This window comes from Dreissena polymorpha, chromosome 2, assembly GCF_020536995.1.
Source record: "Dreissena polymorpha isolate Duluth1 chromosome 2, UMN_Dpol_1.0, whole genome shotgun sequence".
Taxonomy (NCBI): Eukaryota; Metazoa; Mollusca; class Bivalvia; order Myida; family Dreissenidae; genus Dreissena; species Dreissena polymorpha.
This window is the reverse complement of record NC_068356.1, coordinates 108,116,929-108,137,536: the sequence shown is the minus strand read 5'-3', so window position 1 is coordinate 108,137,536 and position 20,608 is coordinate 108,116,929. Positions and strand designations below refer to the sequence as shown.

Here is a 20,608-nt window from a genome sequence, read left to right as displayed (position 1 = left end):
CTTTTAAAATCAACCAAGATATCATTTAGACAAACATTCTGACAAAGTTACATGAAGATTGGGCATGAAATGTGACTTCTACAGTGTTTACAAGGTTTTTCTTTTTTGACCTAGTGACCTAGTTTTTGACCCGGCTTAACCCAGTTTGGAACTCGGCCGAGATTTCATTGGGACAAAGCTTCTGACCAAGTTTCATGAAGATAGGACAAGAAATGTGGCCTCTAGTGTTAAAGAGCAGATGTTTACGGGCGGACGGACGGGCGGACATACGACGGACAAAGACCGGTCACAAAAGCTCACCTGAGCAATCAGGTGAGCTAAAAAGTTTGAGACTCAATTGTGGTGTCTCCTCAAGATCTTGTATACCCTTTCGGGAGTGTTAATTAAACTTGTTTACAATGTTACCACCTTTGTCAACTCGAGGTAAGGGTAACACTTGAAGGTCAATAGTTTTTTTACTTTTGTATATATATATTCTTCAGATCTCCTGTACTGTACACATTGAAGGAATTTCATAAAAAGTTGAAAATCAATCAAAATGTTCAGTAAACAATTGCGTTGACTCCAAGGTCGTAACTTTAAGGGAAAAAGCGCATGTCAGTGGGAGATAAAGCTGTCTTTTGAGTGTTTCCATATCATCTTCACTAATTCAAATTGTAAGTGCTTCATAGTAAACTTTGATTATGTTGATTAAAGGCACTCTTTGTAAAGAACTTGAAAACATTAAACATTAACTGCTGCATCTTCTCAACAGTTCTTTATGGGAGGCCTCAGTTTCCTTTCTGGACTGTTCTTTTAAAGGGACCTTTTCACAGATTTTCACATGTATTGAAGTTTGTCATTAAGCGCTTTATATTGATAAATGTAAACATTGAATCTAAAAAGTTCCAGTAAAAAACAAGAATTAAAGAAACAAAAAAGAACCCTCACTTGGGCTCGAACCACTGACCCCTGGAGTAAAAGTCTAACAATCAAATCACTCGACCATCTGTGTTTATACAATGAACGGTGCATTTGTTACTTTTTTAACAGAACTCTCAATTATTCAATCGTTTAGCATTGCAAGCTTTATAATTTTCAGGTTTTTAAATGGTCAAAATATGTGTATAATGGATATTTTAGAGCATGATCAATGTTCAGTATTACTGTTTCCGCACAAATATAATAACTACAACGACAATTTGAGAATCTGAAACATTTTTTTTTAATTTTTCAATTTACCAAAATGTGAAAAGCTTCCTTCAAAGCAAGTTTGCCAAACACATTCTAATTGAAAATAGTGCAAAATGGGAATGAAACGCTTTGTAATAAATGTGCACCAAAACAAACAGTTATTGTATGGCTAGTGAATCACACTTAAGTTAAAAAGAAAGTCTGTTTCCAGAACAGGGTGTGAAAATTATTGATAACACGTTTAACAGGCTATTTCCATTATGCTTAAGTATGGAGAATATCAAGAAGAAAACAGGCAGTGAGAAGGATGAGCATTTAATAAACGACACTAGGAACATTCTGTAAGTTATTAGTCCACATATTAATTAAGCACTAAAATATTTGTGTACAGGTATAAACAATTCAAAATGACACAAAAATTAACAGAAATGTGTTCATTAATGCAAGTAGTCAGTGGTAGCAGCCATAGACCACAGTTATTTCAAGTCCAGCACACATGCTAATTGAAGCACTTTAACGACGTAAACTATGTCCAAACATCATTCACATGGGATAACAGCAAACAGTGACATTAGCCAATAACGAAACAGAACAAAATGAACTTTCAGGGGTTTCGCTGTCGATCCCCGGCGCCAAATGGCGCTAAATTTTTAAAAGTGGCTCCAATTTTTTTTTTTAAAGTGGCGAATTAAAAAAAAATTGGTTTAATCCTATCCAAAAATGTATACCATGAATCGAAAGCACGCGACCGAGCATTAGCAGCCAGCGTCTGTCAGTTGTAAATATTGATTTACGACAATGTAAGCGACCTACAGTGCAGAGTATTGAAATCATTGAAGCGTGTAAGTGTTACAAACAGTGTTTTTACTGCTATTGTCAAGTCTTATGGGAGTTATTATCGGATTAACGGCCCCTTTATGATATTGAGCAATAAATTAAGTAACATGGGGACAAACTGTCACGACGATCAATTATTATAATGATTATTAGGGCCGCTATTTCTTTAAGCAAAACCATGGCATTTGGCTGGCAAAAGCATTTAATTTCTCTACAAAAACAAATAAAAACTTGTTTCACCATTCTTACACTTAAGAAATGTTTGAGCCTTAAGAACATTGTGATTCTTATCAAATAGAATAGCTGGGAAAGATTCTAATTATTCTTAAAAAGTTAACTTAAAAATAGTTGTACATACTGATTCAATACAAAACATACAATTAAAAAGAACTACATTTACATAAACATTTGAAAAAGAATTGCAGTACACATAAATCAGTCAAATAACGTTCATGTCAGACTTGCATATCGGTGCATGAATGTACATAGTCTCAACTGCCCAATAATGAAATACAAAGTTATTCAATGAGAATAATAATCTCAACTAAATAAGAATCAACAAGCATACAGTTTTTGTTCATGTATCCCTGTAAATTTACTGAAATTCTCTTCACAATCTTATTATTCCTACATACACATCAAAACAAAAGCATTTCATTTCCTGTTTACTTCAATTTAAAAAAAAATCAGCAGGCAATTGACTCTTGTATAAAACTTAAGAAATATTTTAATGAGATGTGTATTTTTTTAATCAATACATGTATATATTTTTTTTAAATAATACACCATGTTCATTAACAGAAATGAAAGTTTAAAATTCAATACAAAACAAGATCAGCACTTACTAAAAAGCGATTGCACCTTACCTAATTAATCAACGATCATGTTGTCTACAATTACGCAATCACATGAAACATAATGTGATGTTGCAATGTACTTCAAATGTAATTAACCCCCAAACATTGGCCACAGTATCACATTATAGACACTTTTTAGTGCAAATTAATATGCCGTCTATTGCGCATATTTCTTTGTCCACTCTTTCGCCGTGTTGTTGTATTTTGTTCGATCTGTTTTGAAGATACGTGCTATGTCTGGCACCAGTGGGTCATCTGGGTTCGGGTCCGTGAGAAGTGAGCAGATTGACAGCAACACTGGAATTTGCAATAATGCACATTGATGGGACATAGCCAAGAATATGTTTGAGTGTAAGAGTTTTCGCAATTTTCAAACATACTTCAAGTCATTTCACTGCAATTACCGGTAAGAAGACATTTTCTGAGCATATACATATAGCAAGCAATCTACTGCTTTCAATTGTATATGCTGATTTAGGAAACAGTATCTTAGATACACAGTACTTAAAGCATACACATCTTATATATACATAGTAGTACTATGAATATACCACTCAAGGGCATTCATGGCAATGTGAGATAACATCAATAATATCCAAGATATATTATGAGCAATTTACATTTTTTAAATGAAAGTATTTCAGTATTTTAAGGACAGAAAGTAAATTTACTGTATCAAGAATAAACAAGAGTTCCGCGGTCGGAGACATATGCCCCCCAAATAGGACTTTTAACTAGTGACCCCAATTTCAAAAGAGGTCATCTACTGTCAAAGGCCAATACATATGTGAAGTATCAAGCTAATCGGTCAATTTGTAAACGAGTTATTGATCGGAAACCCACTGGTCTACCGACAGACATCCTGCAAAACAATATACCCCCTCTTCTTCGAAGGGGGGCATTATAACATAAAAAGATTCTATATGGTATTTAACTTGAATCAAAAACACATCATACACTACTTGTAAAATTGAGTTGCCATTAATTGTGTTTGGAGCAAATAGAAAATAATAGCAAGATATACCTTTAACCACACATATAATACACATTTTGAAAACATAAACATGTCCAAATGAGCATTAATCAGAGCTATATCAAGTCTTTTTCATTTGCTTATTAATGTATGTCTTTTCTGTTTCAATAAATCATTTCATAACAAAATAATGCCACTAATTTAAATATAGAAAACATTTCTAAATTGGCAAGCGGTTAACATTTTTCATAATCGCAAAACAATGTGCCATATTTGTATGACCCTAAACTCAGCAAATCTTTGCTACCCAAACCCACCTTTTGATATTGTCAGGGCTGGGGACCACTGTGACCTCAAGATGTCTAAACAAATACTACCATTGCTGTTTATATTTGGGTGATATATTCTAGTGGTAAAGGCAACCTGAAACACACAAAAGTCAGAGACTCAGACTTGTAATAATAAAACTCGAATATCTAGCCATTATATAGTATCACGGCTCTGAACATTTGCATTGCACGTTTTCCAAAACTTATTAAAGGTGAATTCAAAAAATCATGCACACATACAATACATACACAATGTAATGCAGAAAGGCCGGAATACAATATTTAAACACGACAATTACATGTATTTATTCATAAATTATTTTATTGACGTTTTCATTATTTTAGAAAAATCACATATACCAAAATACAGCGACTACTTCACATTTTCAGCGTCAGTGATAAGGCAGTGTTTTTCCCAGGCCGTTTTAGCGTGGCGAATCGCCATGCCCTTGTTTTGTTTCGCCACGCTGCCCCTTTCAAAGGCAGCCGCCTTGCCCTTTCATGACATAAGCACCCGCTGTTTTTCGCGCCCTTATTGATAACATATTAATAGGCATAATAGCCCTTTGTCCAAACTACCTTGACGACAAGTGTCAGAGTATGGCCCCAAGGCCGCAAAGATTCGCTCAGTTATGAATTAGTCATGCGTGAATAACCCCGTGTCAATATTAATCGATAATTTCAGTGGCATGGTAATGTATGCATACTAGTCCACAATAAAATCATGGATAGTTACTTCGGAGACTTCTATTGAAACCAAGATTTTCCTCGTGGAAAATGTGCTTTTCATGCATAATACAATATCATTAAAACATTTATCTTAAATTTAGATAATTAATTATTGACAGAATTACTGTAACGTTTTCTTATCTTATTAATAGGCGGACATATCATACGAGTTTACGTTGCTATGTGCACCTGTCGGTTTTCATTTCAACAAGATGGCGGACGATACAGCTAATAAATTGTGACTCTCGGCAAAAATGGCAATTTTACGCTGGAGATCACACATTTAGAAGGGATAAATGAAATGCACATGCTAAAGAACGATGCATTAATCTTTAAACACAAAAACAATATATTTATCAGTAATCTGTTAATTTGATGTATGTCACGGAAACGAGTGTTTGCATATTGTTAGCCTCATTTTACTGGAAAAACTTCTGACAAGATTATCGTTAGAAAATGGGATAAGACAAACATGGTTTCATTTGTGTCAGTGGATCTGTGTATAATCAGATTCATATGCATATATTGCTTTATTATGTTTGTCATTCTGTACAGTTTACTGCAACAGCATGCTACTTTAATGGAGACATAGCAAGGTAAATGTATTTATATTAATTAAAGAAAGTTAAATACACCAATTACCATTAAATGTGCTTGTTTATATGTTTATGTGTATATGTTTCTCTCTAAACCACTTAGTCACGTAATGTTTTTGCCCTTTTTACCTAAACTGCGTGTTAAAATGCCCTTTTTTAAAGTAATGCGCCATGCCCCTTTTCCCTCCTGGGAAAAACACTATAAGGTATAGGCATTTGTTATCAGCTATCAAAAGTTTCCAAAAGTAAATTTACTGGATAATAAAAGCAGGCAATTATCAATAAAACTTCATACACATTTGCGGTAGACAATGAAATATGACAATGTTGTCAAAGAACTTGATGACATATGGTAAATGAAAGATGTTAAAATCTGACATGCTTGATCTAAAATGTTCCATCTATTAATTTCTAGTAGGACTAAGGTTTTTCCATGACAAATTATTTTCAGTTTTAGAATACTGAAATTGTTAAGAATGTATTTTGTCAAAGCATTAAGTTACAAAGGCATCTCGTTCAAACACAATTAAGTGGACAACTGTACCTTTGGTGGTTTAAATGGGTAGTCAGTAGGGAAATGTATAGTCAGGAAGAACACTCCACCCTGGTAGGGACTTTCAGGCTGAAAATAACAAAACAAGGAATTATAATTCATTTAAGTAGTTAAATAAACATAGACACTAATACAAGGATTTTTAATAACTAGAGCTTTGTCACAGACGTGACGTATACCTCCACGTGCCGCATTGACACAGACTATTTTGCATGCTGCCTTCACAAAACAAGAGAATCTAATTTATGGCAATTTTTAAGAATTATTATGCCATTATCATTTATAGCCATTTTGACCTTTAACTCTTGAATTCTTCCACATGACACGCCGTGCAATGACTGTGAACAAAATTCATGTACAGAGTCATTTTAAAATCTCACAATGAATGACATAGTTATGGTCAAGACAAGATCATTTATTGCCATTTTTGACCTTTGAACTAAAAGTGTGACCTTGCACTTGGAGATATCGACGTAATTCTTTCGCGCGACACACCGTCCAATGATGGTGAACAAATGGGCCAAACGATTAAAAAATCTCAAAATAAACGACATAGTTATGGCCCGGACAAGCTCATTTATGGCCATTTTCGACCTTTGAACTCAAAGTGTGACCTTGACCTTGGAGATATCGATGTAATTCTTTCGCGTGAGCGGCGTGACACACCGTCTATTGATGGTGAACAAATGTGCCAAATGATTTTAAAATCTCACAATGAACAACATAGTTATGGCCCAGACAAGCTCATTTAAGGCCATTTTTGACCTTTGAACTCAAAGTTTGACGATGTCTTTGGAGATATAGCCGTAATTCTTTCATGCGACACACCGTCCAATGATGGTGAACACATGTGCCAAATGATTTTTAAATTTCACAATGAACAACATAGTTATGGCCCAGACAAGCTAATTTATGACAATTTTGTGTGACCTTGACCGTGGAAATATCGACGTAATTCTTTCTTGTGACACACCGTCCAATGATGGTGAACAAATTTTCCGAATGATTTTAAAATCTCCCCATAAATGACGATGTTATGGCCCGGACAAGCATTTGACCTTTAAACTCAAAGTGTGACCTTGACATTGGAGATATCAACGTACTTTTTTCACACAACACACCGTCCCATGATGGTGAATAAATGTACCACGTCATTTTAAAATCTAACGATAAATGACATAGTTATGGTCCAGACAAACTTTCGGTTTAAAACACACTAAGTGACCCCGTGACCTTGTTTTTGACCTGGCATGACCCATATTCAAACTTGACCTAGACATCATCTATAATTCTAGATACAACTTGTGACCAAGTTTGGTGAAGATCAGATGAAATTTCGGGACAGGCCGACAAAGTGACTCCCATATAGCCCCCATTACCAGTAATGGGGGTATAAAAAAAACTTACATATACATACACAATGGTACAGCTTAAGAGGCGTATATTATCAAGATTCTTAAAACTCCAGCATAGAAAGCAAAAAATAAACAGGAAGTAGATCATTAATAACAATGGTTTCATTTCTTGGCAATTCATTCTACTCAATTGTTATTACCAGCGCAGGTTAAAAAGGGCAAGTCAAGACTAAAACTTCAAGTAGAAGGATGTTTCAATTATATGTGTTAACTACAATCCTCAAATATCATGTTTATTATTTTGAGTATCTGTAAAGTGAGTATGCACAATCTGAATAAAAAATGTATAAAGCCATTAAACGTTCATCAATACAACACTAGAATAAAAGTATAGAAGCAATAGTACCAGAAAATAAATGAATCTGGGAGTTTTATACAATTCTCCTGCACAGTCAGTAAATACTCATTCATGTACAAAAGAAATGTAGACTACTGGGAAATCTCCACTTATCTGTGCAGATATGATCATATGACATTAAGATACAAGTTTTGGTACACAACAATTACAAGTACATGTAAATGTGTGGGTATCGTCGTAAAATGTTGGCTTTTTAAATTTCATTGAAAGAAACAAGATTTTAGTAATAACATAACTTTAAGATAGTTAATATATTTAAGTGCACATTCCTTGCTCAAATTCATTCTTGGTTTAAATTGAACAAATTAAATGCCGACATTAAAATCTCATATGCCAACTATTAAACACTTACTGGGCCCATGATGGTTGCTTGCCAGTGAAATACTGAAACAAAAAACAAGACAAGTTAACAGTGTCATGAGGTATAGTTAAGACACTGTCAATGTTAACTAAATATGTTTTTCACTGTTGTTTCCTTTGTTTATGTTTTCAGTACATGTGATAACGTATGTTTGTTTTAAGCCCATGATTCAATGGTGATTGAAATAAGCACCAGCACACAACTCTGCACTAGTAATGAGGAGCAGCACCTTTAGAAATCACATTACACTTACCGGTATACACCACTCATTCAGACTTACTAATACTTATATTCTAAGACTAATACCATTGGGTTTGTATCATTTTTTTTATTTACAGACAACTACGTCTTGCACAGCTAACCTACATAATTAAATTTCTGTTCAAGCATAACTTACAATCATCACCAACTGGACCTGCTGAACATTGAGCTGGTGGATCTCTGCCAAGGTCCTGCAGTTCCTGAAAACAGATACCAGGTTGTAAAATTATTAGCATCCTTATAAACACAATACTCACTCAACAAAGCTGGTGTATGTGTACTGACACACTGCTGTGTTCACAGTCATTCAGTGATGATCAATACACCTTTGTCCTACATGTATGCAGGGTAAATAGTGGAAATAACTATTGATAAGTCAGTTGAGATTATGTGTACTAAACATGAGGACCCTCCACACATAACTTGACATAAGGCCCCATAATGTGAGGACCCAGAGTTGTGCCTCAGCATTGTTACCTAATAAATTAACTTACTATACTCACAAAAGCAGGTTTAGAGTTTTGAATAAAACCTGTAATTTCCACATACTCAGTATTTAACTTACAGTTGATTAATTTAGTCTTACACTGTGGGAAGAACCACCAACTGAACTCACATATTGGGGTTAATGGATTGAACCTGCTTTACCTAGGTTTAGAAGCCGTCATTCTCCAAATGCGATGGCGAATTTTGTGCAAATTCTAAGATTAAATTATCATTTGGCAAAAATGCGCGGTGAACGTTTTTTCTGTTAAGTGCCATTCCAGATATTAAATGATATAACATTTTTTTGGTCAAACCACAGCAGTCTACACCATGGATCAATTGACCTGCTAAGCATGTTTACACAACACTCAACACTAAATCCAGTTGTGCCCAGATTTGCTGTTAACTGGGTAATCATCATACAGTACAGTAACTGTTTAATTAATGACTTGTGTAATGTCAATTCTAAAACATCCGTGACAAAGTTTTGTTAAAATGAACCACAAACTTTTAACATCTCCATGTTCTTTGAGCTACTATGTTTTTATACAACAAGAGGGCCAAGATGGCCCTAGTCGGTTCATTCAATCTTTACCAAATGTCAAAATTGACCTAAATATTTTCCAGACAAACATCCTGGTCAAGTTTCATCATTATTTCATCTGCAAGTCATGATCAATGTACCTATGAAGTTTCATGATCCTAGGCGTAAGCATTCTTGAGTTATCATCCGGAAACCATTTTTCTAAGTTGAGTCACCGTGACCTTGACAGCCATTGTACGAATACGTTTTTTGGCACTGTAACCTTGACCTTTGACCTAGTGACCTGATAATCAATAGGGGTCATCTGCGAGTCATGATCAATATAACTATGAAGTTTCATGAACCTAGGCATAAGCGTTCTTGAGTTATCATCCAGAAACCGTTTTACTATTTCAGGTCACCGTGACCTTGACCTTTGACCTAGTGACCTGAAGATCAATAGGGGTCATCTGCGAGTCATGATCATTGTACCTAAGAAGTTTTATGAACCTAGGCATAAGCGTTCTTGAGTTATCATCCAGAAACCATTTTACTATTTCAGGTCACCGTGACCTTTGACCTAGTGACCTGAAAATCAATAGGGGTCATCTTCGAGTCATGATCAATGTACCTATGAAGTTTCATGATCCTAGGCCTAAGCGTTCTTGAGTTATCATCTGGAAACCATTTTACTATTTCGGGTCACCATGACCTTGACCTTTGACCTAGAGACCTAAAAATCAATAGAGGTCATCTGCGAGTCATGATCAATGTACCTATGAAGTTTCATGATCCTAGGCCTAAGTGTTCTTGAGTTATCATCCGGAAACCATTTTACTATTGCTGGTCATCATGACCTTGACCTTTGACCTAGTGACCTGAAAATCAATAAGGGTCATCTTTGAGTCATGATCAATGTATCTATGAAGTTTCATAATCCTAGGCATAAGCGTTCTTGAGTTATCATCCGGAAACCATTTTACTGCTTTGGGTCACCGTGACCTTGACCTTTGACCTAGTAACCTGAAAATCAATAGGGGTCATCTGCGAGTCATGATCAATGTATCTATGAAGTTTCATGATCCTAGGCATAAGCGTTCTTGAGTTATCATCCGGAAACCATTTTACTATTTCGGGTCATCGTGACCTTGACCTTTGACCTAGTGACCTGAAAATCAATAGGGGTCATCTGCGAGTCATGATCAATGTACCTATGAAGTTTCATGATCCTTGGCATAAGCGCTCTTGAGTTATCATCCGGAAACCATCTGGTGGACAGATATACCGACATGAGCAAAACAATATACCCCCTCTTCTTCGAAAGGGGGGGGGGGAAGGCATAATGAGAAAACTGCCCCCCCTCCCAGCAGCCATGTTATTCAACTGACCGGAACCATTTTTGAACTCAACTCTCGTATCAAGGAAACAAATGTTCTGAGCAAATTTCATGAAAATTGGGCCAAAAATGTGACTTGTACTGTGCTCACATGTTTTTACTATATACATATAGAGAAAAGTGCCCCGCCCACTGGCGGCCATGTTTTTTCACCGATCCCGACCATTTTCAAACTTGTCCAAGATATCAATCAAACCAATGTTTTGACCAATTTTCATGATGATTGGGCAAAAATTGTGACTTCTAGAGTGTTTACAAGGTTTATCTATAGCCAAATAGGGAAAACTGCCACTATATACATATAGAGAAAAATGCCCCACCCACTGGCAGCCATATTTTTTCACTGATCTCGACCATTTTCGAACTCATCCGAGACATCAATTGAACCAATGTTTTGACCAACTTTCATGATGATTGGGCAAAAATTGTGACTTCTAGAGTGTTTACAAGGTTTCTCTATAGCCAAATAAGGAAAACTGCCCCGCCCACTGGCGGCAATGTTTTTCAACGGATCGGAACCACTTTTGAACTCAACCAAGATATCATTAAGACAAACATTTTGACAAAGTTACATGAAAATTGGGCATGAAATGTGACTTCTACAGTGTTTACAAGGTTTTCTTTTTTGACCTAGTGACCTAGTTTTTGACCCGGCACAACCCAGTTTCGAACTCGGCCGAGGTTTCATTGGGACAAAGCTTCTGACCAAGTTTCATGAAGATGGGACAAGAAATGTGGCCTCTACAGTGTTTAGGAGCAAATGTTAACGGACGGACGGACATACGATGGACAAAGACCGGTAACAAAAGCTCACCTGAGCAATCAGGTGAGCTAAAAAGCAATACACCAACACTTCCCATGCGAATGACATGACATTCATGTGCTCATACCGGTAACTTTCATGCGCTTGATATCAATACAAAGGATCAACACAAAACACATGAGCAGTGTTTATTTCAAGCTACAAATTGCTAATGTTGTGTTAGCATTTAAATTAAGTAGTGTTTTTTATTACAAATTGTATAATACCTATTTGAGATTTCATAAAATCATTTACAGTTGTGTGTAATCAATTCCATTATAATTTGTTAAATGCTTTACATGCCGAAATAAATGTTTTTAAAATATAATGCATCAAATGCACAATTTCCTCGAGAATTACACCGTGGCAATTATCTGGTCACAATTTTATCGCACATAAACCATAGGAATCATAAGTGTGGTAGGTCTAACAAAGCCAACAAATTGCCACAAAACCCCTGAAACGATTGACTGATAGCGACACGTTTTTTTAATGCATGACTAATTAAGCGTATACTAAACCTATCCAGTCATTACACCCCCCAGACGTTACACCCCTAGTCATTACACCCTCTAAGCCTAGACATTACATCTCCAAGGTGTAGTCATTACACCCCCCAAGATATTGATTAGATTAGTTAGGTGTGATCACACCTTCCAATAGATAACTTATGAACCCAGGGGTTTTTTTTAGAGAAAGGGGAAGACGCTGGACGCTGGGTGAAAGGGGAAAAAAGAGTGCGAAAGAGACATATTAGGGGAAAAAATAAAAACTGTTCATTTCAATGTCTATAACTCATCAAAAGAGGCTTGTCTCTGTCCTTTTTGTTCTTAAACACATTTAACACGTATTAAAGTCAAAGTCCTTAATAAAGATGCAGGTGTAGATCTAATAATGGGAAATGTTTTCAACTATATTTCTGTACTGGGGCCGGGGGACGATGTCAATTTTGTGATTTCAATTTCATGATGAATGGGTTGACGATCTTGATCTGCTACAGTATTGGAAGGGAAAGGAGCGACAGCTGCCGATTGTCTACTTTCACTTTCACAATGTTCGATGTTGATTACCTCAGAATCATGCTGGGTTATAACGGTTTTCGATGATTCTTTCTTAAAAAATGCCTCGATGCGTTCAGTATCTTCCGAGTCCGCATGTTTTATTTTGTTTGTGTAAGAACGTCTATTGTGAGACATTTTTTTGTTTTCACGTTTATATCTTGGCTTGCACATAGCCTGGATGAAAATTCGACTGGTTTCCGGTAATTAATTGACGAAACATCCTTCTCGCGCAAGACATGATTATTACGATTAGTTACCCAGTTTACATGACGTAATTTAAGAGCTATATTTAGAATAACTGGGATTCCCAGATTTTTTGTGTTCGTCTGGAGGGAGAGAGCGAGATCGTTGCACATGGTGCAAATTGGATAATTGTCGAATGCCCAAAGGAAAAATAAACATTTCTTTGAGAGAAAATATTATATTTTGGTGAAAAATGATATTTTTGGTGGGGAAATTGTATTTTGAGGGGAATAATTCTGGTAGGGGAAGACGCCGAATATCGGCGTCACTTTCTTAGTAAAAAAAACACCCTGGAACCACTGATTGGAATTGTTGTGTGTAAGATGACACTGATGAGATTAATGGTTGCTCAAATTATTTAATTGAGCAGCCATCATCTAAAAGTGTGTCATTAACACAACAGGGCTTTCCACAAGCAATTTAACGATCCCTCGCCGGGGCGCTTGAATTTCGAAATCAAGAGTCCCTGGGGCGCTTGAAATTTTCCGATCTGTGTACTTTTCAGTAAAAGAAAGTGGAGATTGTAAAAAAATCAAGGTTTCTCTATCAGTGTATCAATATTCCCTGTTTGAAAAAGAGCACTCTGTAACTACTTTCACAAGTTATCGCCATAAACACCACATGGGGTAATGGATAATCCACTGATAGCATGATGCGCGTATCAATTATTCTAGCCACATTACACAGTCATTTAAATGCTGACAAGGATGTATCAGGTAACTTTCCAGTCGTCAAACTGTGATGTTCATCGTCCAATTGGTTACGCGAATGCTTATGAGGGCGGGGTTAACTATCGACCATTATTTTTGATTGACTTCGGGCACGAAGTAAGAGTTTATTGCAGCTTGATTAGCAAGAAGTTGTACTATTTACGTAATATAAAACCGTTAACTAGTACAGTACAGTACATTAAAGATGGTTTCGAGCATCATCACACCTTTTTACTGTAAACAAGTGTTACCTATGACTCATAATTAATACGAGAAATTAATTGCAAGTGGTAAACAATTAATTACTTATAGCGAGTAAGTTGTGCAAATAACTCCCGATTACAATTATGCAATAACAATTTAATTCCAGTACATGTATATTTCATCATGTTCATTTATAGAACTGATTCACCTCGTTTTTCTGACATTTATTCGACACGTAATGCGCTTTAACAAATTTTCGTTGAATTAATTACGCGCACTTGTAAATGTTTCGTCCGATAATCGATACTTAGAAGACTGATGATGGCAACCGGCCGTAATCCTCGTGGACAACGTGAATTTCATGCATAATTCCATCAAAACATTTATTCGACTCGTAGTGTTTAAACAAATTATCGTCGAATTCATGACGCAACTGTAAATATTTCTTGATATCTCAAATGGGAATAATTGAATTTGTAATCCGAAACCCATTCCCGTAAGTCGATGTTAACGCGTATTTAATCCGAAACACACTTCCGAATGTAAATGTTACCGCAACGTTAAAATATTCTTGCTTCAAATAAGCAGTGCAAATTTATTTTGTGTCGAATCTTTTTCTCTATTTAAAAGAGCGCAAAATTATGCAGCATGTACAATGTCGCGTCATTTGCATAGAAATGCGTTTATTGAGCATTTTAACAAGCACACAACACGTCAGGGGATTGACGCATGTTCAGAGGCAAGTTTTCATCAAATCTATAAATAGTCACTTAAAATTTATTTGATACTATAGAAAAATGGCAAGGTTTGTGTTAAAGAAATAATTGAGAGTTTTTATCGTAAATATTTACCAGAAAGTGATTTATAAAAACAAAATAAACGGGATTATCGGGTAATAAATAGAAGCTTGAAAAGTAGTAACTCTACAGCTCGGACTCTTGACTCAATATACGCTCCGTGGTATACAGTAATAGTCAGGTTGAAACGGATGTATTGGGGAATCATTCGAGTGGGGATTTTACTCTCTGTGCGGGAAAGTTTTAAAACAATTAAACAATATAAAAAATTATATATTTTTTTTAATGACTGGGGGATTTTCTTGAAGAGTCAGAGCGCACCAAATGATGCTTTTAACACTGTTTTTCTTTGAGTTATAACGCACCACAGAACGTGAATGGGCATGTTAAATTTTTAAAAAAATCAACGTCGGGAGGGGACACCCCTCCCGAACACCCCTATCACCCCCGGGGCGCCCGACAAAAAACCTGTGGAAAGCACTGCATAACAAGCCCAATCAGTGAATATAAGTTATTTATTTGTTGGTGTGATCATACCCACTAACATATTAGTATTACTATCTTTGCTGCATGTTATAGATTAAATTAATTGAAGTAAAATGATATGTTCCAACCACTGAGCAAACCAGACAGCATTAAAGCAAGTCAAGCGAACAGAAAAGAAATTTAATCATCATGGATTTATAAACTGGGAGGAAAACCACATGGCAGGCCATATAGATGTATAATTTTAACTACAAATAAATTGTCAAGTAAAACAAGAAAAAATGATTTCTATGTAATTAAAATATTTTTTGAAGAAAAGTTGTTTTCTTAAACAAAAGACATTTGAATCTCCGCATCAATATTGTAAGACATGTAAAATAGCACAGCAATCTCATAAAACCCTTCAAATTCATTGAAATATGTGTTGCCATTCACAATTCTAGAAGATTACCTCGTAAAATGGCGGACAAAAAAATAAACAAATTGTACAAGTACAGTACAATGATAGAATCGCTGGTCAGAATAATGTTAATAAACCAAACAAATACACCCACTTTATTTATTCTCTTCAGTGCCATTGATAATGTGTGTATTTTATATGACAGAATATAATATTTGTCTTCTTTTCCTTTTGATTTGGTCTTCCCCGAACCGGAATAGTGTAAATACTGCGCATGCGCATAGAAGATTACACACGACTGATTCTCTTCCACCCAAGACACACCTTGATTGGCTACATAGCATTCGCCGGTCCGAATAAAAAATGTACCTTAGCACAACCATAACGTGTAATGTGGTTTAGATGCATTTACCAAACACGAATTTCAGGAGTTTGCTGTAAAAAGGAAAATAACTTTTGCTATAAATGTATATTGACTTCTATATACTAATGACTATATGTGATAAATATAACATTTTATATTATATGTTGTTTCGTAAATTGCCGTAGACTAACATACAATCTTTATATAAAGACATATAGAAGTTATGTTATGATATAGTTTATCTACTTTTTCTCGCATATGCATTAAATATCGAACAGAAAATTTGTATAATACACGTAAAATATATAGTAACTGAATACTTTATTATAAGCAGTATTATACTGGATTCAATCAATGGAGTGTATAGTTTCTGATAATCGCCTTTGGACACATGGCTTGTTTCAAATACGAACTTGTAAGTTTGTTCCGAAAGGTTGACCAGTGCAATTGTGTACAACATAGCACATTTACGTTAACATTTAAGAAACAGCACTTATGAACTAATAAGCTCGATATACACATCGCTGAAATAATAAAAAGCACTAAATGTATTCATTTATTCGATAGTGTTGTGTTTTGTTTGTTTGTTGTTGTTTTTTTGGAGGGGTGTATCTGTTTGACCCAGATTTTCACCTAAAAATGACATTTTACATAGCGCCAGCAGACCCGAATGAATACACTGCATTTATTCCATTGGTTGATTTGAGCATAATCACTCAGAACATTGGCAACATCACCGCGTCTTTGAAGTATAGGATGTTACACGGTTTTGTTTAGGGAGATGGGGACAAACATTTTTGCCCAGTTACAATTGCTGATTACCGGCAAATTCCATCCCCAAGACTTTCCGGGTCAGAGCTGGATCAGTAAATCGTCAGGGGAAGACGGAATGTATTATTGATTAGAGCAGTACGTTGATATTAGCATAGTATTGCTTTCAAGATATCAAATAACACGAATTTTACGGAAAGAAATCAATCAAAACCTGTCGGTTATTGCCATTTGTCTTATATTGTGAGACAAATTTACTGAAACAGTATATTGTCCACGATAGAAGGGAACTCGTTTAATTATCTAGCCACACATGTATGGCGTATTCAAGCAAGAATAGGCTACCGACATTTGGCAGTTTGGTATAAATAACACCATGCGAATTCAATTTTCTATTGCAGAGTATCGCGGTTCGATGTTCCATTTACAAGACGCAATGAGACTTTTGAACATCCGCGTCATGCGAAAATGGGTCTTATGCAATATGCTACCAGCGAAGCTCCAACCCAGCCTGCGCATCCGCGCTATTTTGTCAGAATACATTGAATAAGCTACTCTGGGGATACCACAAAACCTTGCGTGTTTTTTTATGGCGGAAAGCATAGCCCCTGACCAGACTGCGCAAGTGCATATGCCATAAGACCAATTTCCATATGACGCGTATGTATCAGTGCTATTTGAATGTGTGGAAACATCCATTGTTTGAACATGTTTTCAGAATATGAGAGCGATTGCTGAATATGAATAAGAGAGCGAATCGGTTCAGTTCTGTCGGCAAAAATTTAAAAACGCTGTTACGTGCGTTGTTGTGTATATAGCAATCAACGTGTGGAATGAACTTTATGAGAATGGACCTTTTTTTCAAGTAGGATATATGTCGTTTAACCATTTACAATTATACCCGAAAAGCAACAATCATACTAGAAATTCCACAACTGGGATTTGTAAACATCAATACCGGTATATCTGTGCGTGAGTGTTTTTCTGTCGATGTTCTTCAAAAAATCATGTTACCGAAGAATCGCCTATCTTGTTCAAAGCGGTTCGTTTATGTTACAATTGTAATGCATGCTGAGGGGTAGTCATAGTATTCTCGCAAACAATGTTTATTATAGAAACCTTTTTAAAAATGTGTTGGTCAACATTATACGACAATAAATGATATCCATTTTCACCAATTTATGTTCTCAATAGTTTTTCACTCTATATGTGTTTTGTCGTTTTGGCACGCAAAAATGCTTATGCAGATTTGAATTGTTGAACTAGCGAACAAATGACTCTAAACCGTCACTCATTTTGTTATGTAGTTATGTAAATTGGCTGAATCGCGGATATAAAGTCGTGACAGGTGAATCATTATTTCGCACCATACATATGTATTTCCTTAAGGTGTTTTACGCGTGTTGATAGCATTGTATGACAGCAGTGTATTGCGCAGTTGGTTCGACTTTCGTCGCCCGTACCACGTGTACAGCCAATTCGATTTAAAAATACGTACACACAACTATATATTTGATCTTGTAGTTTATTTTTATTATTCGCGAATATTGACGTTGACGTGACAGCATACACTAATGCATGAATATATTCAAATGCCGTTAAAACGAATATAATTAATCTCGGAAATGAAATTGATGTTTCAAAACGCTTGAAGCGTATACAGCGTGCGGAATCAACGGGGGTTTCAGGGGATTACACACGGGCTGGACAGAATGTTAACAACTTTATATTTGCAAATATCTCAAGTTATTGAAATTCATTTGCAAAAATCTGTAGTGAATAAAATACAAAATTTCTTGCAGTTTGTGCCGATATATGAATGCATCCTTGAATAAGACTGAAATCGGTGACGAAATTTCACGTTGCGTGAAGCATAACCGTATAAATGAATGCAGTACACATATCATTTTTGAAGAAGAACACATGCTTAATAAATAAAGAAATTCTGGTGTATTTCACATTGCCATAAGCAGCGTAAGTTGAAATTCTTAAGAAAAATTGTTTTAAGTTATTCGAAAAAAGCACCGCTTACCGGTTCCCACAAAGTCACGTGATCCTGCACCCCGTCTAACACTCTATGAACAGTGGACTGGCAACACAATAATGGTTCATTATCATTTTTATTTTAGTGCGTTAATAAATGATAAATAACCTGTACATGGGGTTCTCGAATATCAGGTAAACTTTGTCAAAATATACGCTCATTTATAACTTTGAGTACCCCGGTAAGTATGTTAGGCATTGTTTCAAGAATAAAATGTTCATATTCTAATCACCAAATTGTATTGGCATCAAACAAAATATTGTTTGAGATTACGTTATGTTCAATTTAATACTTTATTGTACATATATATCCTTGTAGTTCGATGCCGCACGGTGCGGCAGAATTTCGAGCGCTCTTTTGATTTCTCCCAGGAATGTCACCAGAATTCTCGATGCACGCAATGTTGACTTCTATTAACAGATGCAGCAGTCATATGAGCGGACATAAAAGTTACAAGAACCAAATGAATACGATTACGACCATTATTCAACTGAATGCTAAACCAATAGTCATAATAACCGACTAGGGTGCTACAGAGCTGCTATTCACATGGATTTTATTACCGGCGAAATTATGTAGATGTATTTATTTGTGGTAATAATTATACTGGTTGTAAAAGCTACGCCATTTCGTAAATACTCAGGGTGCAGGATCACGTGACTGCGCTTGGTTCACAATTAAACGTTAATAGATGTAAACACATCGGTAGGTGGTGCTTTGTAACTTATTCAAATAAAATTCTAATTAAATTCAACTTGTGCATACGACAGTGCTTATGGCTATGTGAATTTATAACTTTGTTTTAAAAGCCCGTGTTCATGGCCCAATATTCAATGTTTACAGCATTCATGAACACGGTAATGCTGCACGCAGCTTGAAGTTTTGGCACCGATTTAAGACGTGTTCAAGTCTTTTTTCTAAAATCTTAATATATTGGCACAAATTGCAAGAACAACTGTCATTTATGCCCATATGATTTTTTCAACTGTATTTCAATAACTTCATATTTGAATAAAGTTCTCCCCTGTGTGTAAACATTGTGTCTAGCCCGTGTAAAAAGCCCTGAGAATCCCGTTGATCAAGCACACAGGCACTCCAAATAACGGTATTCTGAGCATATTTGTCGACGCATAGCTATATGGACGGCATTGTTGAACACGACATTCTTTAAAGAAATTCATATGCGATGTATATCCTTAAAGAAATGGCCTTTTCAATGCATTTCACATGTTCGCTTGAAGGACACGCTCATGCAATAACCTCCTACAGGTGAGCTTCAAATGCTTAGGCCAGCAGACTATACAATTCATTCGAGACGATCAGCTCACTATCCACAGACTAGCATTTACAGCTTAATAATCGGTCTCGGTGAATGACTGCTGATTGTGTCGATTTTGATTCCAACAAGAAACCGTCGGAGACGGGTGATGCTCCCCAAAGTTTTTTTCTTCACAATATTGCACTATATATTCAGATAAAAGGAAACGTCTTGAGGGCATAGTAGTTGGGGGGACAAGAATTTTTTTATAGAAGATTTCAAAGTGCCATAACTCTGTAAAAATCATCAGACCACAACCCGCTGATAATATGCACATCTTCTCTTGGTAGTGAAGCTTCCCATAAAGTTTCATTGAATTCCGGTCATTAGTTGCTGAGAAATAGCCCGGAAACAAGAATTGCACTATATGTACAGTCAATGGAAAATTTCAAAGGGCCATAACTCTGTGAAAAATCATCCGACCAGATCCGCTGATAATATGCACATCTCCTCTTGGTAGTGAAGCTTCCCATAAAGTTTCATTGAATTCAAGTCAAGAGTTGCTGAGAAATAGCCCGGTCAAAAATTGTGCACGGACGGACAGACGAAGCGGCGACTATA

At 35.9% G+C, this 20,608-nt stretch overlaps 1 protein-coding gene across 1 annotated transcript; it reads right to left on the bottom strand.

The window, feature by feature from the left end:
• Nucleotides 1–1,472: 1,472 nt before the first annotated feature.
• On the bottom strand, nucleotides 1,473–15,862 carry LOC127868427 (ubiquitin-conjugating enzyme E2-17 kDa-like). Its single transcript, XM_052410211.1, has 6 exons — nucleotides 15,705–15,862; nucleotides 8,579–8,642; nucleotides 8,173–8,204; nucleotides 6,039–6,116; nucleotides 4,158–4,263; nucleotides 1,473–3,164 (listed from the first exon to the last, which is right to left on the bottom strand). The coding sequence occupies exons 1-6, from the start codon at nucleotides 15,726–15,728 to the stop codon at nucleotides 3,025–3,027; spliced, it is 444 nt and encodes a 147-aa protein (XP_052266171.1). The 5' UTR covers nucleotides 15,729–15,862; the 3' UTR covers nucleotides 1,473–3,024.
• Nucleotides 15,863–20,608: the final 4,746 nt, after the last annotated feature.